This window comes from Mauremys mutica, chromosome 7 (genome assembly GCF_020497125.1).
Source record: "Mauremys mutica isolate MM-2020 ecotype Southern chromosome 7, ASM2049712v1, whole genome shotgun sequence".
NCBI classification, from domain to species: domain Eukaryota; kingdom Metazoa; phylum Chordata; order Testudines; family Geoemydidae; genus Mauremys; species Mauremys mutica.
The window spans coordinates 31,002,161-31,025,578 of record NC_059078.1 but is presented as its reverse complement, the minus strand read 5'-3'; the positions used below and the strand labels follow the sequence as shown (position 1 = coordinate 31,025,578).

The 23,418-nt window shown below is 50.4% G+C and overlaps 2 protein-coding genes and 1 long non-coding RNA gene across 9 annotated transcripts; 1 reads left to right on the top strand and 2 right to left on the bottom strand.

Moving 5' to 3' along the window:
• Nucleotides 1–2,810: 2,810 nt before the first annotated feature.
• LOC123373794 (phospholipase A and acyltransferase 3-like) lies at nt 2,811–7,422 on the bottom strand. Of its 3 annotated transcripts, none has more exons than XM_045022940.1 (5): nt 7,353–7,422; nt 6,936–7,031; nt 4,547–4,649; nt 3,709–3,927; nt 2,811–3,082 (listed from the first exon to the last, which is right to left on the bottom strand). In XM_045022940.1, exons 2-5 carry the CDS (start codon nt 6,996–6,998, stop codon nt 2,880–2,882), a joined length of 588 nt encoding a protein of 195 aa, XP_044878875.1. In that variant the 5' UTR covers nt 6,999–7,031; nt 7,353–7,422; the 3' UTR covers nt 2,811–2,879. The 3 variants fall into 3 exon arrangements, with proteins under 3 accessions (XP_044878875.1, XP_044878876.1, XP_044878877.1); XM_045022941.1 differs by lacking the exon at nt 7,353–7,422 and adding an exon at nt 7,241–7,309; XM_045022942.1 differs by having other exon boundaries at nt 2,841–3,082; nt 3,659–3,927.
• A 5,048-nt stretch (nt 7,423–12,470) lies between these two features.
• Nucleotides 12,471–22,450, bottom strand: LOC123373797 (phospholipase A and acyltransferase 3-like). 4 transcript variants are annotated; one of them, XM_045022943.1, is made up of 5 exons: nt 22,375–22,450; nt 16,836–16,895; nt 14,898–15,000; nt 13,808–14,076; nt 12,471–13,174 (listed from the first exon to the last, which is right to left on the bottom strand). In XM_045022943.1, exons 2-5 carry the CDS (start codon nt 16,848–16,850, stop codon nt 13,061–13,063), a joined length of 501 nt encoding a protein of 166 aa, XP_044878878.1. In that variant the 5' UTR covers nt 16,851–16,895; nt 22,375–22,450; the 3' UTR covers nt 12,471–13,060. The 4 variants fall into 4 exon arrangements, with proteins under 4 accessions (XP_044878878.1, XP_044878881.1, XP_044878880.1 ...); XM_045022946.1 differs by having other exon boundaries at nt 13,898–14,076; XM_045022945.1 differs by having other exon boundaries at nt 16,836–16,963; nt 22,375–22,442.
• Nucleotides 19,155–22,118, top strand: LOC123373799. 2 transcript variants are annotated; one of them, XR_006580860.1, is made up of 2 exons: nt 19,155–19,786; nt 20,870–22,118. It is a non-coding gene; the product is annotated as an uncharacterized LOC123373799 (long non-coding RNA). The 2 variants fall into 2 exon arrangements; XR_006580859.1 differs by having other exon boundaries at nt 19,155–19,926.
• Nucleotides 22,451–23,418: the final 968 nt, after the last annotated feature.

Sequence of the window (23,418 nt, the reverse complement as noted above, 5' to 3'; positions counted from 1 at the left end):
CAGAGATCAGATTACCAGGCAAGGCTCCTCTAAATCAGAGGATGCGCGCTGCGTTGCCTCAGAGTCTGATCCCCCGCCGGAGAGTCAGACAAAGTCCCGGCGGAGTCGCCAAAGATGTCGGGGACTCGAACCCCAACAGCAAAGTTCGTTGTCTGACCGCAGAGAGACAGACAACACCAGCAAGGTCCAAAACAAAAGCTCTTTATTGACAAGTGCACGTGTCAGTAAAGAACTGCTCGTATCCGAAGAGAACCAGCCCCCCCTTTACAGCTTAGTATTAGCTTATATAGACAGTTTTATTACGTCATAAATTATTCACTTCACACAACCCATATCCCACCCCCCTTTGGTTAGTAACAAACCCTAATAACAAAGCACATCTGTCTTTCTTTATAATGTAAGCAAGTTGTGATGCCCCAGCAACTTTCTTATCAGCATAGTTGCCAAGCACCAGACACTGGAAGACAGGAGTTAACGCAGCTGGTAACTTGAGGATTGCACCTCCCTTTCTTATCTCACTTTTTCCCAGGGCTTTATGAAACATGCTGACTTCAGTCAGATTGACATAACTGGTTTTTGTGCTACATCTTTATTCAGGCCTAACAACGGGAAGCGTTGGGAGGGAGGGGGAGGAGTGGGGATGCAGCGCATTTGGTGGGGGGGAAGGTGGTGGGGGGAGCTTGGCTGGCAGTGGGTGCAGAGCACCCGCTAATTTTTTCCCATGGGTGCTCCAGCCCCAGAGCACCAACGGAGTCGGCTCCTATGTCCCTATCGATGGTACATGAGTGGCTGGGAGAAGCATTCATGTAACTCTGTTGTGTGTGTCCCTGTCTGTGGATGGCTGTATAGGTGCAGGACCTGCTAGAGATTTGTAACTTGATACAGCATCACAGTGTGTGAGGATACCCCAGGTTGGAGGGACAGAGTCCCACAGGCCAGGCTGTACCCCAGGAACCCGATCACAGAGAGGAAATGCTCAGGGTGCTGTAAGGGGAATGTAGAGGGGTGGCTGGGGCTCACCCCTCTCCAGGGTGGCGGTGGACCACACTGCCTTGCTACTTCCTTCCCGTTGCTGACGGGGAATTAGCCTGGCCACAGGAGTCTCTCGCCGCGGCAGCAATAGAGGCAAACACAGACAGTTATTCGCACCCGGCCTGTGGTCAGCAGGCAATAGCGAGGTAAAGGCCAGGCCCTTAGGCAGGGGCTGAGCAACAGTATTTAACTAGCAGGCCCAGGCCCTGGGTCAGGATGGGGCAACAGAGAGTCAATGGCTCAGGCCCTCAGGCAGGGGCTGAGCAAAGCAGGTAAACAACCAGCCCAGCCTCTCAGCTCAGAGCAGCCTGGAGGAGGGGGAGACTCCCACCCACAAGTTGGGTAGCGGGGGGGATGCAGGCCCACCCAATCCTCTGCGTCCCAGCCAGGGCCCTAGCAGCGGCAGAAGGCCTGCTCCTGTGTCAATAGGGATCCTGGCTGCAACACACTGACACGGGCTCTGGCAGTGCTGCAGCCAGACTCTGGTTAGCTGCCTCCAGGCTACTTCCTAACTCTCCCTCTGGAGGTATCTGGGTCCAGACAGTATCCTCCATGTGGGGTCAAGCACCATGGGGTCCTCTGGGTAACTGGCGAGGGTCAGGTCGGGGAGTTCCTCCAGGGGGTTAAGCACCGTGGGGGTCCTCTGGGTAACTGGCGAGGGGCAGGCTCGGCAGTGCCTCCAGGTTCTGGTCGGTATCGGGCGTCAGCAGGTCAGGCCAGTCCTCGGGTCCGCCGTAGGTCACCAGGGTCACCCAAAGAGGAGCTAAGCCGGAGGCGTGGCCTCTCTGGTGAGCTCTGGGGATGGGCTTTTATACTTCCTGTCCTGCACCTTGACCTCTAGGGGGCTGGCGCAGGACTCACTGGCTCTGCACACTTTGGTGTCCGAAGAGGCTTGTCCCTCTCAGGGGCAGCGAGGGACCACACCGCCTCGCTAGAGGGAAATAGCCAGAAATAATATAAATGAATTTTAAAACAGAAATGTTACAGTATTGCCACAACCCCACATGTTCAACCTCAGGAATGCAGCTGCAAGAGATATGAGATTGGCTCAAAAATCAGGATTTCTTTTTTAAATAATACATTTTCAGATGAGCAAAGTGAGTTCTTACACCCAGCTCAGTGGCATTGCTTTGTGCTGCAGCTAATTATACAAGGATCTCTCGGTGCTGAGATCCAGCCCCCTCTGGGATGTAACATGACTGCTGGTTACGCGGGGATTGTTTGTTCGATGCTGAGATGCAGCTGTCTCTGGTAGGGGGCAGGTGCTGTTTATCCACCCAAAGCTGAGATGAAGCCATCTCTGAGGTGAGGCATGGGGGTTATTTATACAAAGATCCCTCATCCAGCACTGAGATGCAGCTGCTTCTGGAGTGGAACACTACAAGTGTTTAACAGCAATACTACCCGCCAGCTAAGGAAGCTGAGTGAGTTCTGCATCTATTTGAAACTACAGAGAGAAATGTAAGAAGACAGAATGAAATGATCCCAGTGGGAATTTGACCAGGCACAAGGGTTAAAACCCTAGAGCTTCTTTCAAAAAAGTGCCTTGGGATCTTTCATGATTATGATCTTGGTTTTACACCTCATCAGAAAGGGATCACCTCACTCAGAACATCTCCTGTTGAATCAGTGCAATTTCCCAGGAGCTCATCTGTGAAAGCACTGAGCCAGCCCAACTCGGCTTACTTTGGGAGAGAAGATGGGAAATCACAGCACAACGCAACAAGCTATGAGCCACATTTCTGTATGTTTTCAGCCCAGACAGCAAGATGCAGGGGTCTCAAGGTGAGTTTATTGGGATACAACTGGGCATCATCTACGGGGCAGCTTTGTTCACGAAATCTCATTTAGCTTTCATCTTCCACTGAAAACAATCTGATGATAAAGGATGAGAGCCGGGTTAATCGCCCCAAGCCAGTGCGGGTACGAACCCCACTCCCTCCATCTGCCGCTACTCCTTCCGATGCTTGCGTCTCTGAGCCATGGATCTGATCACAGCTGCCGCCACGCCCATCACCCCCACAGTGCCCATGGCTATAGCTTCCGTGACCTGCAGAACAGAACAAAGTGCCCATCAGACATGGGGTTTCCCATGTGTGGTCATTTACAGGCTTGGGGCAAGCGAGGTGGAAATAGGATGACCAGATGACAAGAACAAAATGCCGGGACACATAGGAGAAAAAAAAAGCCGGAGTGCCGCTGCCGAAGCAAAAACAAAAAGGGCCTGGACAAAATATCAGGACAAATGGGGACAAACAACTAAATATTGAGACAGTCCCGATTTTATCAGGACATCTGGTCATCCTAGGCGGAAAGGAAGGAGGGAGCTGAGACGTCCGACTAGCCCATGAGACATCAAGCAGCACTTGCTGCAAAAACCCAATCCAGGGAAGCCACAGGATAGGTCAAGATCTTCCATCCTAGGGGCATGAATCCTGCTGTCCCCCGCCCACCCCTACAGCCCCTCGCTACTAACGCAGAGCTGCAATACGGAAAGGAAAGGCGGCAGCAGCAGCCAGCTGGGGCTGTGAAGAGGCGCCAAGGCAGGGGACCAGAGGTAGCTGCTGAGATGCTCCGGCGTGGAATCGATTTGGCGTGAGGCCCTGTCCCTCCCCCTCACACCCACCTGGTCACTCATGGCCACGCCGTAGCGCAGCTCCATGACGAAGTGCTCACAGTTGTGGCTGGTCAGGTTGTAGGGCATCTCGCGCCCCACCAGCTCCTCGGCCCACCGGACGATCTTGGAGACCGGCAGCGGGGGGTGCGTCTCGTCGTGCTTGTTGTTCACCCGGTAGCGGTCCTTGCGCACCACTTCCTCCAGCCAGTCCTTCTTCACAAAGGCTCTGTCGGACAGGGCCGCCAGGACGCTGGCAACGCCGTCCATGGGGTGCTCACCTTGGGTGGGGCAGAGCGAGATCCATTGAGTCGGCGTTGAGCCAGGTATGATGCAGAGAGATTCCACCGTGCCCGGGGAAAATTGCATCTCCCCAAAGCTCTCCTTGCATCTCTAGAGGCTGGGGACAGTGGCTGATACATGGGCATCCCCCACCCACCCACCAGGAGCAGAGGCAGCAGGAAGCTTTGCATACAGCCAATCTCTGCTCTGCACCTCCACCCTGTGCTGCCTGCAGTCCCCTTCCCCTGCAGGAGGTGACAGCCGGCCCAGGGGTAGTGCAGCCTCCAGAGGCTGGAGCACTGAGTCCCCCAATGGCAGCAGGCCCTAACACACTCTTCAGGGCCAAAGCAGTTCCAGCTCCCCCCAGTGCCAGCAGGCAGTACTACACTCTGCTATATGGCAGTCACTACTGCTGAACGTTCATGCAGCTGGCCTCCAAGGCACACAAGGGCTGCAGCGCCCATGGCATGGGATCCCCAAATCCTGCACAGAGCACTGGCTCCTCTGCAGGTAGAAAACCCTAAGAGAGGTTCCCATGCAGTGGCACTCCCATGGCAGGGACCCACCTTCAGCCTCCAGCAGAGCACACCTCCCCGTTTAGGGAAGGGGGGCACTTACAAGGAGGAGCCAGGTGGACGACTTTGCCATCACCGACGTAGATGGCCCAGTGCTGGTAGCATGAGCGGAAGATCTCAATCAGGTCACCGGGTTTGAGTTCCACCTGGGAGAGGAGATATGGGGATCCGTTGCCATTAGGGAGTCCTGATGAATTGTGGCCACATAGGAAAGGGCTCTCCAAAGGGGAAAGGCGCATCATCAAGAACACATGAACAAGGAGGGCCAGAATGTGCTATCAATCTGGAGTAACACCATGGGTTTCCAGTGGGATAAGACGCTGACTTTTCCCCCATTGCTATCAATCTGCAGTTACTCCAGTTTTAGACCAGTTTAAACGAAAGCAAGATCTAGCCCCAACCTCATTGACTTCAGTGGGATTACGCTACATGAACTAGAGTGCAGGAGAACTCTACTAGAGTTCTTTGAAGGGGTCAACAAACATGTGGACAAGGGGGATCCAGTGGACATAGTGTACTTAGATTTCCAGAAAGCCTTTGACAAGGTCCCTCACCAAAGGCTCTTATGTAAATTAAGTTGTCATGAGATAAAAGGGAAGATCCTTTCATCGATTGAGAACTGGTTAAAAGACAGAGAACAAAGGGTAGGAATAAATGATAAATTTTCAGAATGGAGGGGATAACTAGTGGTGTTCCCCAAGGGTGAGTCCTAGGACCAATCCTATTCTACTTATTCATAAATCATCTGGAAAAAGGTGTAAACAGTGAGGTGGCAAAGGTTGCAGACGATACTAAACTGCTCACGATAGTTGAGACCAAAGCAGACTGTGAAGAACTTCAAAAAGATCTCACAAAACTAAGTGATTGGGTAACAAAATGGCAAATTAAATTTAATGTGGATAAATGTAAAGTAATGCACATTAGAAAAAATAACCCCAATTATTCATACACTATGATGGGAGCTAATTTATCTACAACTAATCAGGAAAGAGATCTTGGAGTCATCGTGGATAGTTCTCTGAAGACATCCACGCAGTGTGCAGCAGCAGTCAAAAAGCAAACAGGATGTTAGGAATCATTAAAAAAGGGATAGAGAATAAGACTGAGAATATCTTATTGCCCTTATATAAACCCATGGTACGCCCACATCTTTAATACTGCATACAGATGTAGTCTCATCTCAAAAGAGATGTACTGCCATTAGAAAAGGTTCAGAGAAGGGCAACTAAAATGATTAGGGGTTTGGAACAGGTCCCATATGAGGAGAGATTAAAGAGCCTAGGACTTTTCAGCTTGGAAAAGAGGAGACTAAGGGGGGATATGATAGAGGTATATAAAATCATGAGTGGTGTGGAGAAAGTTAATAAGGAAAAGTTATTTACTTGATTCCATAATATAAGAACTAGGGGCCACCAAATGAAATTAATGGGCAGCAGGTTTAAAACAAATAAAAGGAAGTTCTTCACACAGCGCAGAGTCAACCCGTGGAACTCCTTGCCTGAGGAGGTTGTGAAGGCTAGGATTATAACAGGGATTAAAAGAGAACTAGATAAATTCATGGAGGTTAAGTCCATTAATGGCTATTAGCAAGGATGGGTAAGGAATGGTGTCCCTAGCCTCTGTTTGTCAGAGGGTGGAGATGGATGGCAGGAGAGAGATCACTTGATCATTATCTGTTAGGTTCACTCTCTCTGGGGCACCTGGCATTGGCTACTGTCAGCAGACAGGATACTGGGCTGGATGGACCTTTGGTCTGACCCAGTATGGCTATTCTTATGTTCTTATGAGATCAGAAGGTGGCCCTATTCCAGTAAAATTCACTGGAATTACTCTGGATTTACACCAGACATAAGTAGATCAGAATCCAGGACTGACTCCATTGCAGTGAATGATGACTCCAAATGGACCCCAGGGGGAGCTGAGATCAGAATCCAGCCTTGACCCTCATTGCAGTCAGTGGGTGACTCTGGATCTACCCCAGGAGCACTGAGAGCAGTATCTGGCCCATGTCCCTAATTCCCCACAGCTTCCATTCTCATCCCTGCAGATCTTGTTGCTGGCTTTAACTGGGGGTTCCTTGATAGGACCAGATAATATTTTGATGGGGGGGTCATGAAGAGCACCATCCCTGCAGACATTGCTAGGTGACCTATTAATGCAGCATCCCATGCTCTTTAATGGGGTGCTGGCAGGTTGGATTTGACCCCATGAAACCTAAGCTCAAGGGAACCATAACCCTGTTTATTTATTTCATCCCAGTGGAGCTACGTGGGGGAAGGGTTGGCTCTCCCTGGGTGGCTTTGTGTGGCTCAAACATTGCAGAAGGCACTAGAGGGCACAGGACCCAGAAAGTGCCACTGACTTCAGGGCTCACCGTTATCCAGATCATGAGCAAAAGTCATGAATGTGGCTGGGCGTGTGGCCGCACTTACATGGATGGAGGGGATCTTCACCCTGATGCAGGAGGTGGAATTATTTCGCGTCTCATCATTCATCTTGGTCGCATTGCAGGCTTCCTATTGGCATAGCTAAAACAAAGGCATGTACCACATTGATAACAACCCCCAAGACAGCAGAAGCAGGTGGGCCCAGTGGCTAGGGTGCTGGACTGAGGCTCAGGACACCTGGAGCTATTCCTGGCTCTGCTGTGTGGCTTTGAGTGCTTCCTTGTGTCACTTCCCTGCCCCCAATAGACCACGCTGTCTCTCATAGAAACCCCAGGGCCAAAGCAATTTACCCAGCACTACAGCAGGAGATGGGATCAAAGCTCAGGACACCTAAATCCACTGGCCCAACCTCCTTCTCAGCTATATACCCCCTCCGTCCTTGGATTGTCCACCACTAAGTACCTGTAGGAGGTGCTCATGCCTTCCCTGTAGTGGGTTAATGTAACATTGTCTGTTGGGGAGGGGGATGTGGAGGACTTATCATGACATCACAGGGGGTTGTTTGCTCCATCTCTGGTTACCAAGTAACAGCTGCCCACCCTTGTGGGGGATTTCCCCCAGTGGTCTGGTGAGTGAACAGTTTATTCTGCACAGCATTTACAGAGGTGCCTTAGACCTGTAGCAGAGAGCTACCTAGCTCTTCTGTGACACTTGGCATTCATGGCTCTCAAAGCAGTTCTGCAGAATTACCCTCATTTTACAGGTGGGGAAACTGAGGCACAGAGCGAGCAAGTGCCTTGCCCAAGGTCACCCAACAGGTTAGTGGCAATCCTGGCCACCTGAGTCCCAGGCCACTGCACTACCTACTAAGCCACACTGCATCCCTGCTTCCTTAGTCCTCTTCCTGCAGGGCAGTAATCTATACCAGAATGAGGCATCTTTATGCTGGTCTAAATGCATGCACACAGAGGTTGTACCAGTATTGTTAACAATATCACCCCCTAACAGCCACGGTGATGCGGGTACAACATCTGTGAGGTGCGCAGGCCTTAAACTGGGATGTTCAAAGGAGTGTCAAGAAGTTACCACCCCAAATCCCACTGGAATTGTTGCCTCATTTGAAAAGTCTTGGAATACTTGCATTCTAATTTGGAAAGCCTTTGAATCCTTATGAGAATCATAGGTCCCCCCTTGCCTGTATCTCCAATGGCAAAACGTGGATAATAATCCGTAGTAAAGTTAACTTTATATTAACTGGGTTACCCAGAGTCCTATGGGCTAGAGCCATGCTCCATCTCTCCCGTCCTCCTGTCTGAGTGGACAGTGGGTGGGCATTTTCCTCCCCATGCTGTTGTGAACTATGTAGTTTAAAAAAGCAGCCAGTTCCCAGCTTGCAACTCTGCGAGCAGACTTATTTTTGTTGTGCTGAGAGGTCCCGTTAAAAAATAATCCTTCCTCTGACTGTCTTGTGTATTTAGATTGTAAGGTCCTCAGAGCACAGCCTCTCTGTGCGTCTGTGCAGTGCCTGGCCCAACACGGACCCTGATCTTCGCTGGTGTCTGGGCAGTGCCCAGCAGCACAACGGGGCCCCAACCTCAGGCGGGGATCTGTGTAGTGGTTGGCATGATGGGGGTCCTGATCTCAATTCCATGTGTCTGTGCTATTCATTGTGTCTGCTCATTCTGCTCCCCCAGCCTCTGTGGAAGGGGGCCCCTTACTAAAACTTAGTGGGGGGGGGGGGTTGGCCAGCTCCCAGAACCAAAAGAAAGGGGAAGGGTTGATGGGAAATCAGGATCCTGAGACTGACAGTCCCCTGAGACTGACTGTCCCCAGGGGCAATGGGGAGAGGCCAATGCTCCAGGTCAGCCTGATTGACAAGGCAGGCAGCCCAATGAGGGAGTCAGGAGGCCGGGGGTCCTGTCCTCCAAGTGAGCTGGAGCTGCCTGGCCAGAGGGGCGAGCTAAGGAGAGAGCAGGGCGGAGCTGAGCCTAGGATCAGAGCCACACAGGTGTAGTGGCAGCAGTGCTGGGGCTGGAGCCAGGTGTGGTGAGCAGCTGGGGAGAGCGAGGGGGACCCTGGGCAGCGGGCCAGTGCAGGGAGATGCCCCCAGCCAGGAGGTCTTGCAGGCCGGACTAGGAGGGCGGATTCACAGGAGAAGAAGGGTCCTGCCACCTATCGCCAGAGGGTGTGTGGCCATTGCCAGAACAAGTGTCTGAGCTGCTGCACCCCTGGAGCACAGCCAGCACCTGGGTGGGGGCCTGGGACAGGTGAGGGACAGGCTGCGAACGGCCCTTACGTTCCAGAGACGGCTGGTTGTGGTGTCCCCATGCCACAGGGCGGGGGGACCGGGTTTCCTTTCACCTTTCCCATCTTTCTCTTGCTTTTTACATTGGTTGCTGTTTACTAAATCGTATTAGCTTTGAATTGTATGTAATGATCAGTGGGTCAGGGAAGAGTCCAGTGCGGAGAGAGCACCCCAGAGTGGGGATACCCTAGCCCCTGCCCTAAGTGACCACAACAAGCCTGGGGGTCGAGCCCTCAGGAATTCTGGGCCCAGCTTTGTCGGGGTTCCGAGGAGTCTGCCACACAGGAGTGTGGAAGGGAAGCCCTGGAGGTCAGGCAGGCCTCTGGGGGAGTGGGAGCGAGGACTCACATCCTTTCACTAGCCCATTTCACCGGCGGAGTGTATAAGCCAGGAAAGTTGCCCACAATAGCGGGACCAATTCCCCCACTTGCATCTACATTGAGTGTTTGTGCCATGCTGTGATAATTTCGGGAATCTGTCTGTACAGCTGAGGGATCCTGGGTGAGATTCTGAGCTCTCTGCACGTAGTTTTCCCAAGTGGCAAACTCCATGGGGAAGGTGCAGCCCCTTTGCCTTTCTTGGTGGCCTTTCACCTAGAGTGACCAGATGTCCCGATTTTATAGGGATGGTCCCAGTTTTGGGTTTTTTTTTCCTATATAGGTTCCTATTATCCCCCACCCCCTGTCCTGATTTTTCACACTTGCTGTCTGGTCACCCTACTTGCACCTCCAGGATGGACCAAAATTCCAATGGGGGTAGGGGTGGGGAAGGCCTAACAATGGAGGGTCATTAAAACTGGACCCTCGGCTATTCAGAAAGGAAGCGCTCCCATCCTGGAGAACTGGTTGTCAGGGAAAGGTCACCTGTTGAGGCTTCCCAGGAAGTCACCTGACCAGAGACTGGAAGATTATAAAGAGCAGGAGCTGCACTGTTTGCTCTTTGCCCATTGATTTTTCACAGGCTTAAGGGGAGGGAAGCTGCTGCAGAGCTGGCTGAGGCCGGGGGACGATGCCTACCTGAACACAGGTGGCCCCCGCACTCCTAAGGGATGGGACATGCGTGGCGGGGTTATTATTTTTGTGTGGATCTGTGTCTCTCTCGTGTGCATAAAAGGAAGGAGCAACAGTGTCACAGAACTGTGTGCAGAGTGTCTGTGTTATGTGCTACACCTACCATGTGCCTCTGAGGGAGTTCATGGGGAGCTGGAAGGCGCACACCTTCGGTGGGAGTCTGGGGGAGGTGTGATTAAGCAATTGGGGTGTCTTGGGGTCAGCACAGGAGGTGGGGGCCTAAGGCAGGAGGGCTGAGGGGCTCTGTTTCTGTGAAGGGGTGACAGACTGAGGGTTGGGGCCCAGGCAATGTGCCAGAGAGGCCAAGGGAGGAATCACGGCTGCAGCCTGCTGAGACCCAGGGAAGCTTAAGATACCCAGGGATCCAGAGGCTGGGATTCCCCCCAGGACAGCCTGGCAAGTGGCCAGGGAGGGGAACGCCACTGGATCTGTGACAGGGGCACCAGCTGCAAACCTGCTTCATCAAGGGGGTTGGCTGGCTTGGGGGGCAGGGAATGGAGGATGGGGCCTTTCCCCTCTAGGGTGCACCAGCTCCAGTCCAGCGTGAGGCTGGGAGACTGGCTGCCTGCCTCACCAGGGCCCAGGGTCTGGAATGTATTTTCCTTCTGTAGCTGATGACTCAGCCAATTGACATTTGCTGCTCAGATTCTAACAAGCCACGTGGTTTCAGGGAAGATTCAGCTAAGGAAACTGAAAGTGAGATACTGACCTTATATGCGGGCCCTGGTTTCAGAATGGCTCAGGCTGTGGGTGGGTCAAATGCTAGTGGGTGCTGGGTCCAATCTGGCCCCAGGGTGGGGAACTGACTAGCTCAGAGGGATAGTGAATGGGATCTGGGCCCTTTCTTCTCTAGGGGGTGCCAGCTCCAATCCAGCCGGAAGTTGGGTGGACGGTTGGCTCAGGGATTTGGGGACTGGGATACAGGGTCTTTCCTTTCTCAGGGGTGGCAGCTCCAATCCAGTCCTAGGGTGGGGGGACTGGCTGGCTCAGTGGGTTGGGAAATGGGCTATGGGGCATTCCTTTGTTCGGGCAGTGGGTCTGATCCATGCCCAGCTAGTTAATGGTACTTCTTGGATGCTTAAAGTTAAGTATTGTGATACAGCATGGCCAGAGGGCAGCAGGAGAAGGTTAGAAGGGAGCCTTATTCCCTGTAGAGGGAAGAAAGTTTGCTATAGATTAATTAGAGCACCTGAAGCCAATTAGAGCACCTGCAGTCAGTCACTTGATAAAAAACCCCCTGCTTCAATCAGACAGGGGAGGAGTTGGAGCAGGAAGGATTGATGTTGGAGCAGAGAACAGTTTGGAGGAGTTGGAGCAGAGAGGATTGGTGTTGGAGCAGAGAACAGTTTGAAGGGAAACAGAGGAAAGTTTGGAGAAGTGCTGCGGTGGGCTAAGAAGTCCAAGACCCTAGGTAAGGGCCACCTGGCTTGTGCAGAGGGAGGGCAGGAAGCCCCCCACAAGCTGAAGGGCAAGAGAAGGAAGTAGCCCAGGGGAAGGAACCATCAGTTCAAGTGGTTGACCACTATCCTCAGGGCCCTTGGGCTGGGACCTGGAGTAGAGGGCGGGCCCAGGTCCCTCCCTCTCCACTCCCCTCCTCTAGGACACTAGTGGGGCAATTAATATTCCAATTCAGGGGCAAGAAATGGCACCCTGAACCCCCCCCAAAGAAGAGAAAGCGCGAGACCCATCATAATAGTGTTGGCAATTTGCCACAGTATGCACTTAAATAATTTGCTTGATTGATACCCCTGCTGGGGTCTCCCCTCAGTACAACAGAGCTCAGGAGCATGCACAGGAATGGCCCTGACTGAGCAATCAGGGAACGAACTGGAGTTTTCAGTAATTATGCTGATGGGAGTTCTAGCATTGCCAGCCCCAAATCATCACATTCAAAACCATGGAGTCAGTTCTCCACACCCAAGATCAGGAGATGTGTAAATTCTTTTTAACAAGTACAACTATTGGGGTTCTTTGTGTTTACCATCTGGTGTCATGGTGTTCATGGTTCAAGCCCTTCTCTGCACAGAGGAGGGCTAGAAACCTTTTGAAAGCTGAGATTGCCTCATACTCACATGACTCCAGGAGTTGGGGCTTGAAGAAAAGCAACAAATATCACAAGACATTATTATTGATCTGCGGCTTCTCGGGAGTGTTTGTTAAACATGCCTGTGTATAACGCCTTCAGAGAGCAGTCGTACCCAAGTCTCAGGCATGTGAGCAATGCTTTTATTTCTTTAACAACATGTGGTTCAGCATGACCCAGACAATCTGTTAATGCTGGTGCAAGCTTGTAGATCTGCTGCAGAATCTCTCTGGCTAGATTTATACACACACTCACCAAGAATGTCCCACATGTCCAAAACCACTAGTTGCTTTAACATTCATGTTGCTAAATTGGAAAGAGTGCAGAGAAGAGCCACAAAAATGATTTGAGGGCTGGAAAAAATGCCTGCCAGTGAGAGCTTTAAAGAGTTCAATCAGTTTAGCTTCAGTTGAGAAGTGATTTGATTACTTTGTATAAGTATCTTCATGAGGGGAGAAAATCCCAGGCACTAAAGGGCTCTTTAACCTAGCAGAGAAAGGCAGGACAAGACCTAATGGCTGGAAGTCAAAGCCAGACACATTCCAATTAGAAATAAGGCACCAATGTTTCACAGTGCCAGTGATTAACCATTAGAACAAACTCCCAAGGCAGTGATCCCAAAGGAGAAAGCAGGTGAGAAGCTAAGCCAGCTCCAGCAAAGATCAGCTCCCAAGGTTCTTGCTCAGGTCTTTGGCCCAGGCCAACGTTTGCATTATTCATCCTCCTGCTTGTTGTCAGAGAGCAATGAGACAATGAATGTAGCAACTCCCACAAGGGCTCCTATGCCCACAATCCCCACCGCCCCTGCAACCATGGCATCTCGGACCTGCAAAGAACAGAAGAGACATGGTCAGGAGGCCCTGGGTAGCCCAGGGGGGTTTAAACGCAGCAGTAAATGGCACAAGAACCACACTGAGGTAAAGTCCATTTTAGAGCATCCGGCCTCCACAGTTCAGTGGAGGCAGCGCAGCGTAACTGTGGTTCAGGAGTTGCGCTGAGTCTCTGGTCCCCTTTGTTCTATTCCGGGCTCTACTCCTGGCCCTGGGCAAGTCCCTTCCCTGCTCTGGGCCTCTCTTCCCATCCTTTGTCTAGTTGGATCGTAAACTCATCAGGGCAGGGACTGTCTCTCGCTGTGTGTCTGTGCAAAGCCCAGCACGACAGGGCCCCTATCTCGGATGGGGTCTGTGTATAACACCAACAGACCCTCGGTCAGATTGAACCTGGGACCTCTGGATCTTATTGCATGAGCCTCTACTGCATGAGCTAAAATCCAACTGCCCCTTAGCTATGGCTGTAGAGCAGACTCATTAATCTCTAAGTGGGCTCGGTACCACTAGATTAGACAGAACACCACACCCAGGAGGTGTCTGGGTTACATGGGCACACATAGCAGGGCCTCACATGGCATGTGTGTGTACACACATACACACACACACAGCAGGGCCCACTCCGCCCCCACCTGGTCACTTCTGGCCACACCGTAGCGCAGCTTGGTGACGAAGTGCTCGCAATTCGCACTGGTGACACTGTATGGCATCGTCTTCCCCACCAGAGACTTTGCTTCCTGGATAATCTGGTCCACACTCCGCCGGGGCAGCTTCCCGTCGTGCTTGTTGTTGACCCAGTAGTCATCGTCTTTCACCACCGCCCAGAGGGGTTCCTTTCTCACCACGGCTTTATCAGCCACCACGGACATCAGGCTGGAGAATCCAGTTTTGGTGACCTCACCTGGGGATCCGGGACAGACACATGGACCGTGTGCTAACAGATCTGGATGGACTTTGGGATTTCCATCCCTCCCTGGAGTCTCCATCACTTGGGATGGAATCCTGTGGCACCTTATAGACTAACAGAAGTTTTGCAGCATGAGCTTTCGTGGGTGAATACCCACTTCTTCTGTTGGTCTGTTGGTATTCACCCACGAAAGCTCATGCTGCAAAACTTCTGTTAGTCTATAAGGTGCCACAGGATTCTTTGCTGCTTCTACAGAACCAGACTAACACGGCTACCCCTCTGATACTTGATCACTTGGGATGTGTCTTAGACCAAGCCAAGCAGGGCACGTGTCCCAGCTACAGGGCTGGCTGCACCTTTGTCCCCAGTGCACCCTCTCAGGTGTCAGGCCTCGGGCCTTTACCTCTCTGGGGGTGGAATCATATGATTCTCCTACTCTTAAGCCGAGCCCTGGGCTATGGCATCCTGTTGATCAGCCCTGCCTACTCTGCAGGTCCAGCTGGGATTGGCACCTGCAGTTCTTCCCTTTGGGAGCCTGTGACCTGTGGTGTGTGCAGCGACCAGACACTGCCATACACCAAAGTAGTGTTTAGTCTTAACAGTGGGAACAAAGTGTAACATAACAAGAAAGAGGATATTAATAAACCATCTATATGAGCTCAAGCCGTGAAGGCTTAATGAGCTTAGACCCAGAGGTCCCAGGCTCGATCCCCAATATCGACAATACCCCAGGCACAGCCGTACATCAGCACCCTCTATTCAGGCTTTCCCCCCCGACACACACACACATTGGCAGAGCCAGGCAGGGTGCTTACTGGGGGGAGCTAAGTGGATGACATATCCGTAGCCCACGTAGAGGGCCCAGTGCCGATATGCGAAGCGGGAAATCTCAATCAGGTCCCCAGGCTTCGGTTCCACCTGTTGGAGCAAAATCAGCATGACTGGTGAGAGGGGGAGGAGCAAACCTACCTACCTACCCCTCCACCAGGGAATCCCTCACCACAGAGACTCTGAGAGCATAGCAGGGTGGCCGATCCACCTGCTAGAAGGGATTGACCTGACAAACACCAGAGCCCAAAGCACCAGCTTCTGCCCCTGGAGCTAAGGAACCCAGCTGGTCCAGTTTGCAGCTGTAGGAGACTCTGGATCAGATGCGGGGAAGATGTGTAATGTACAATGAAGATGGTGCAATTAACCAGAGAGAGAGGTTAGCCACTAAAATGAGCAGAAGGGTGAGTGGTTCAGAGGCCGGGGGTCTAAGAGAAGCTGGAGAAAGGATTTGGCTCAGGCATGTGGGTTATGAAGGGTACTTCTCCCTGCCACTAGGAGGCACCTGGGGCAGGGTCTCCAGATGGGCTATTTGTTCATGCATCACTAAGGTCTATGGCTTACAGGGTGCGGAATCTCAGGGCAGACCTGAGATTGCGCCGCCTTCTGGCTGTGCAAGGGTTGGGAACTTGGTCGGGATTTTCCTTTGCCGCTGGGAATAAGAGCCAGGGGAATTTTTCTATCAAAATGTTTTTTTCAAAAGGAAAATTGGGGTTTTGACATAACAAAAATGTTCATGGAAAGGATCCATTTTCATTTTTAAAAATCATATTTCCTACAAAAGTCCAAAAAGTGATTTTATTTCAATGAAAAAGTGATACCGTTTTGGTTTCATCAGTTTTGGCTGAAAAAATCTCTGTTTTGGCCAAAAATATGCAGTTTTCAGCCAAAAATATTCATCTTTTGGTAGTTTTTGACTGAAAATATGTGATTTAAATATTCAGATTTTGTCAGTTTGGGGCCAAAAAATCAGTGAAATATGAGTCAACTGTATAACACTGTTGCAAAAAAAGTGAACATCATTCTGGGATGTATTAGCAGTAGTGTTGTAAGCAAGACACGAGAAGTAATTCTTCCACTCAAATGGAGTATTGTGTCCAGTTCTGGGCACCACATTTCAGGAAAGATGTGGATAAATTTGAGAAAGTCCAGAGAAGAGTGACAAAAATGATTAAAGGTCTAGAAAACATGACCTATGAGGGAAGATAGAAAAAAATGGGTTTGTTTAGTCTGGAGAAGAGAAGACTGAAAGGGGACGTGATAATAATTTTCAAGTACATAAAAGGTTGTTACAAGGAGGAGGGAGAAAAATTGTTCTTCTTAAACTCTGAGGATCAGACAAGAAGCAATGGGCTTAAATTGCAGCAAGGGCGGTTTAGGTTGGACATTAGGAAAAACTTCCTAACTGTCAGAATGGTTAAGCACTGGAATAAATTGCCTAGGGAGGTTGTGGAATCTCCATCATTGGGAATTTTTAAGAGCAGGTTAGACAAACAGCTGTCAGGGATGGACTAGATAATACTTAGTCCTGCCTTGAATGCAGGTGACGGCTGAATGACCTCTCGAGATCCCTTCCAGTTCTATGATTCTATGCAACATTTTTCCATCCGCAAATGGCAATTTGTCAAAGTCGAAATGTTCCTTCTTACCAGTGCGAGTAATTAAGTATTGGAACAACTTACCTAGGGTCATGGTGGATTCTCCATGACTGACAATTCTGAACTCAAGATTCAATGTTTTTTCTAAAAGCTCTGCTCTAGGAATTATTCTGGGGAGTTTGCTGGCCTTTGTTAGATAGGCGGTCAGACTAGATTATCACAATAGTCCCTTCTGGCCTTGGAATCTATGGTTCTGTGAATCTATGAATAAAGGAGAAGCCCAATGCAAGTTATTCTGATATACAAGCCATTTCAGTAAGTACTTACCCCTTTAAGTGGCATTTTCGTTGAGCTTCAGAAGCAGAATGACTTATTTTCTCAACGTTTCTTTGTTTTAAAGAAATTAAGATTTCAGTTTCCCCTTGACTAAGTCAAATGTGTCACCTACGTAAATCCTGAGAAATTGATAAAAGAAACTTAGGTGTTTGCATCACATCTAAGTAGCATAATGGACACTGGATTGTTGTGGTTCCTGGGGAACCTGTTTAGCTCATTGCTGGAAAAGAAAAGCTAAAATTGGACCAGAGGCGAGGCAGTTTCATTGCCATAAATATCATCAAGGAAGGAGAGCATGACACACTGTAGCTCAAAGCCACACCCTAGAATCCCCATACAGACCCATGTCATATAATTCACATGTTTTGCACAAAGTATGCCTTGTGAGGTATCACATTAAAGGCCTTGATCTGTTGAACATTAATATCCTGTTGGATTGTATGTGTTGTCATTGTATGTGAAGTTATGAAGTTTTTCTATGTGTGTGTTATTGAAAAGTGTTGTGAGTTTGGGAACACCCGCAATGAACCTTTCAGGTACAACAATGGAGTAGCCAGACGTGCTGATGGCCCATTAAATAGAATCCACTATCCCAGGAGCTGTATACAATGGAGACTTCTCAGAGATATCATGTAGAGGATAGAGAATGCTTGACCAATGGGGGTGGACACCCATGTCACAACCATAGATTCTTCCAGCAAGCTGGAAGAAACTATAAAGAGGGGAAGTGACATCATGGCTTGGCCTCACTCACCCCCCAATCACCACCTGGAAGAAAGGTCTGGAGGACAAAGACTTTGAATTGTGGAGGGTGGTTCCAGGCTGGCGGAGAGTTCCAGCCTGTGTATTGAAGATCTGTGACACATTTGTACCATCTATCAGGGTGAGACACTGCTCCATTCAAATCTTATTTAGTTTATAGGACCTAAACTGTGAATTGATTTTATTTCTTAGGTAACCAACTTTGATCTCTATGCTTGCCACTTATAAGCACTTAAAATCGATCTTTCTGTAGTTAACAAATATGTTTTCTATTTTACCTAAAACTCTGTTTTGGTTGAAGTGCTTGGGAAATCTCAGCTCAGTTTACAAAGGCTAGTCTGTGCCCTCTCCACATTGGGGGCGGGGGGGTGGACTGGGTAACGAACTTACACTGCTCAGGCTTCTGACCAGGGCAGGACAGTACAGTTCTGGGGTACAAGGCTAGGGAGCTGATGGGAACTGGCTGGAACCTCCCTATTGATCTTACATGACTGGCTGGGAGAAGCATTAATATAACTCTGAGTGTGTCCCTGTCTGTGGATGGCTGTATAGGTGCAGGGCCTGCTGGAGATTTGTAACTTGATACAGCATCACAGTGCGTGAGGATACCCCAGGTTGGAGGGACAGAGTCCCACAGGCCAGGCGGCACCCCAGGAACCCCATCACAGAGAGGAAATGTTTTAGAGTCTTGCAAGGGGAAATAGCCAGAAATAATATAAATGGATTTTAAAACAGAAATGTTACAGTATTGCCACAACCCCGCGTGTTCAAACTCAGGCGTGCAGCTGCAAGAGACATTACGAGATTGGCTCAAAAATCGGGATTTTCCTTTGCCACTGGGAATAAGAGCCAGGGGGAAATTTTCCATCAAAACATTTTTTTCAAAAGGGAAATTGGGGTTTTGACATAACGAAAATGTTCATGGAAAGAAATGTTCATCTTCAAGTTTTAGTGTTTAAAAATCATAGTTCCTACAAAAGACCAAAAAGTGATTTTATTTCTATGAAAAAGTGAAACTGTTTTGGTTTCATCAGTTTTGGCTGCAAAGATCTCTGTTTTGGCCAAAAATATGCAGTTTTCAGTCAAAAATATTCAACTTTTGGTAGTTTCTGACTAAAATATATTATTTCAGTATTCAGATTTTGTCAGTTTGGGGCCAAAAAATCAGTTTCTGGCAATTTTGATTCAAAACTAGGGTGACCATATTTTCCCAAAGGGAAAACAGGACACTGCATGGGGCCAGCCGAGCTGCTCTTCTCCCCCGGAAGCGGGGGACCGGCCCGAACCCCACCCCTTCCACCCGCCTGTGAAGGGCTGGCTCGGCCCAAGCTGCTCTCCCAAGCCCTCTCTCCCACCCAGGGTTGGCAATGCTGCGTGCCCCCCCTCCATCCCACACGTTCCTCCACTCCCTAATAGGGGTTACACCCCACTTTTTTTTTGGCAAAACTGTGCGTTTGTCCCGTTTGCTCTTGCCAACTTTTAAGCCGGGATTGTCCCAGCCAAAACGGCGTGTATGGTCACCCTATTCAAAACTGTTCCTTTTTTGACCAAAATTATTCAGCATTTGGCTAAAAATACATAGTTTCTAATGAAAAAATATTCAATTTTCAGCAGGTTTTGATTAAAAAAAAAAGCTTGATATTTCATCAAAAACTTTCCATGAGGGGGAAAAAAAACCCAAACATTTTCCAGCCAACCTCAGTTGAGCTCCCAAGGTCCGTCTGCCTCATATCGCCCACTGCAGGATACGTCTGCTATCTGTTGTCACAGTGTTGAGCAAATCAGCCCAGAATTTAAGAGGTTCCCGCAGATCAAGAGGTCTGGATGCCTGGTAACTGAGCAACCAAATCCCTCTTGCTCTGCAGCTGGTTTGTGAGGGTAGAATGCGGCACTGTAATTCATGAAGAGTGATATCCTTCCCTGATTTTAACTTCACTGAGAGGAAACAAGTCCAGCTGCAGTGTAACAGGACCTCCTCTTCCTGCCAGCCAGCCTGGCCAAGACTATATTTAACTCAAGGACACATGCCAAGAGCTGACCTTCATGGGGGACCCAGTAACTGGATGCCCAGACGCTACCCTGCACCCCTTGGACACACCCCACAAAGAGAGAGTGATACTAGGACAGGCATGGCCCAGCTGGAACAGACAAACAGCTGCAGAGCTCAGCTGAGCTAACAGGTCTGACTGACAGTTCTTGGGGCTCTTTTTGCAGCCGGTACTTACGGTATGATCGTCTTGGCGTGGCGGCGGGGGGGCTGGGTCCTCAGCCTGCTTTGTGGGGCAGGAGGTCGAGAGAGGAGCGCTCCTCTTTAATGAGTGTAAGTGGTTGCAGATGGGTGTCAGAGCCACAGACAGCCCCGTTACTCACTAGAGTTCACACTGCAGGGCAGCAAGGTTTTGACGCGGGCAGGACGGTCTGGGGGAGGGATCAGGTGACGCCAGCCCTGCCATGGAAAGAGCAGCTAGCCCAGGCTGGCCCGCTATTGCTGCTGACTTGGAGGGGAAGGGAGAAGACTCATAGAAAAGGGCAAACTTAGCTCTGAGCTGGTGCATCTCAGATCCCCAGGGGAATATGCTTTAAGATTCTGCCGTTTGGGGATTTGTGGCTCCCAATCTCCCATGCTCCGGCCCACAAGATGGGGATGGAATCCAGGAATTCTGACTCTCAGTTCCTCCCACCTTCCCAAACTACTAGACCCCATCCCCATCCAGAGCTGGGAATGGAATCCAGGAGCTCTGACGCTGTCCCCCGCTCTAAGCACTGGCCACCACTCCCCTCTGTGAGACGAAGAGTAGAACCCAGGGGTCCTGATGCCATGGTTTGCTCTAGCCATGAAACTCTCACTCCCTGCCAGAGGCCAAATAGAACCAGCATGGGACTGGCTGGAGCTGAGCAGCCCTGGAGTTTAGAGGCTAATAAAAGGATGAGCACTTGTATATACTCCCATTTCATGCCACCTCATTACTGACTTGCCAGGCCTCATCCCTGGCTTAATTCCAGTAAAGACCCCTGGATGGGGCCACCATGTGAAATCCCATAGCCAGGGCTGATTGGACCTGGAGACAAAGTGACTCCATGTTCACAAACCCAACCAGTGGCAGATGAGAAGTCACTCAGCAATGCCAGCATTCAGCCCATACACTCCTAGCTACACTCAGTTCCCCCTCTCTCAGAGCAATTGGCTCAGGCTCTCTGCAGACTCAAGCAGGTGTCACGTCAGTTACACTCAGTCCAGTTATTTAGGTTTGTTTCTCAACCAGGACACCTTGAGACTTCGGCGAGCAAGACAGCAAGTGGAGAGAGGTGACATTGCACTACACCACTGCGTACAATCCCAGTCTGAGCCCTGCATGCCACAATAAGCCCACATTGCACGTGCACGTGCACACACTCATCCCTTCCAGTCCTGTGTCCCTCTGCTACTGGCGAGGGCGAGACAGTCCAGCAACTCTAACCCTGGGGTAACCCTGGCGTCCCTGCACTGCGCAATCTTACTGAGATGCATGAGTCAAGCTCGGGGCTGCTGCCACATTCCCATGGCGGTTTCCTTTGTATCACCCTGGCACAAGGCAGCTGGCAGGTCCAGGTGCTCCTGTTTAGCCAATTAAGAGGGCAGGACAGCACCTGGAGGCTATAAAGACTCAGGTGAGAAGTGCTTGAGACCTGCGGACTGCAGGATTCCTGGAAGGAAGCAGAAGGTGGTTCATGGAAGAAGGCTGAAAGTAGGCGAGCAGCAAGAGAGGTTTGTTGGGTGGTGTGCCCGAGCCAGGGCTGGAGCAGCAGCTGCAGAGGGTGTTACCTGCTGGCTCAGAGCCAGAGACAAGGGCTGGAGAGGGCTGAAGACAGCAGGGCAGTGGAGGGGCTGATCTGCTGATATCTGCAGGGCTGGAGAGCTGGACCCTGAGGAACAACGAGAGGGCCAAGGGGCTTGAGGGAGGGTCCCAGCGGAGAGGCTGAGTGGGTTCCTGCTGGGAAAAGCAGGGCTGTGTTCCTGTTGGAAGGGCTGGGGTGGCCATCCTGGTACAAGGACAGGAGAGAACGAACAGAGTCTGGGGCTGAAGGTGCTGGTATGTGGGGCACCGTGGTGTGGGGCAGCTTGATTTTTAATGAGTAGCTGCACTGGGGGCAGAAGTGGACTATGTCTGGGGCTCTTGTTATGGACTATTTCGGACTAGGTTGTAATAAGCCAGCCTCAAGGTGGGAATCATATTGAGACAAGAGAGCCTGAAATGAAGTTATTGAGTGACTGGAGGGGGAAACTGAGGCAGGTGTGCTGGTCAGGTCATGACCTGCCACAGGGGTGACATACTCTCTACGGCAGATTTCACTGTCTAGTTTTTAATTAAGGGCTACACTGATAGTTGTACATCTGGGAATGGGACCCAGAAGTTCTGGCTCCTAACCACTACACCTCACTCCTCTCCCAGAGCTGAAAATAGAACCCGGGAATCCTGGGTCCCACTCCCTCCTGCTCTAACCCACTAGAACTCTCTCAGGTCGCAGAGGTGGGAAAACAACCCAGGAGTCCTGACTTCTAGACCCTTGTTGGTGAAGCAAAAGATTCCCTGACACAAAACCTATTGGTTACAAAATCCCCACAACTGCTACAGGAGCAAAAATAGAACTAGAACAAACAGAACTGCCGCAGAGCTGCTGGACAAACAGTTCCCAGGATTGGCCATCCGGTGTTAAACCCCCACCCCCCCCAGAGCTGTATCCCTTGCTTGCTTTAGACCCTCTTGCAGTACCTGCCCTCAGTACTTACAGGGATGAGAGATGTCTCTTGCATGGGGCTGGAATCGGAGGTCCTTGGCTTTCCTGACTGTGCTTTCCACACCCTCTTGTCATCTTGCCATTTCATTCTGCCTTTATCTAAGGCAAATGTCACGTGGGTTGGATATGCAGGGCTTGGATTCCAGCCCATGGGAAGGTCATGTACGTCTATGCTGCTGACTCTAACTGTGTCCGAATTGAATTTGTGCCCAAACCCACCTGTTGTCCACACTCAAACTCCTGAAGTGCATGCTCGGGGCAAGTAGATGTTGAGCAAGCTAGCTCACCTGAGGGATATGGGTACATGCTCAGGTTAGCTGAGGCTAGGGTGACCAGACAGCAAATATGAAAAACCGGGACAGGGGGTTGGGGGTGATAGGATCCTATATAAGAAAAAGACCCCAAAATCGGGACTGTCCCTATAAAATCGGGACATCTGGTCACCCTAGCTGAGGCCTACTACCCTACACCTGCCCCACTCGTCAATGTGGATGTGTTGGAGGGGCAGGTACCAGGTATCAAATCTGAATAGTCCTCCACTACCATTCCCACAATGCACTGTACCCATATCTTCTGCCCTCCAATCTAAAAGGTTTGAGATGAGTGAGTAGGCTTAAGAAGGATACCAGAATTTTAATCAATAGCTGGGTCAAGTCTGATTTCACATGGAGTAGCAGGAACATCCACCTCTATGCTTACACTTCATAAGAACATCGGCCATACTGGGTCGCACCAATGGCCCATCTAGCCCAGTATTCTTTCTCTGACAGTGGACAGTGCCAAATGCTTCAGAGAGAAGGAACAGAGCTGGGCAATTATCAAGTCCCAGCTTCTGGTGGTGGGAGGTTTAAGGACCCTCAGAGCATGGGGTTGCATCCCTGATCATCTTAGGTAATAGCCACTGGTGGACCTATCTTCCATGAACTTATCTAATACTCTTTTGAACTCAGTTATTGTTTTGATCGTCTCAAAATCCCCTGGCAATGAGTTCCACTGGTTGACTGCCCGTTGTGTAAAGAAGTACTTTCCTTTGTTT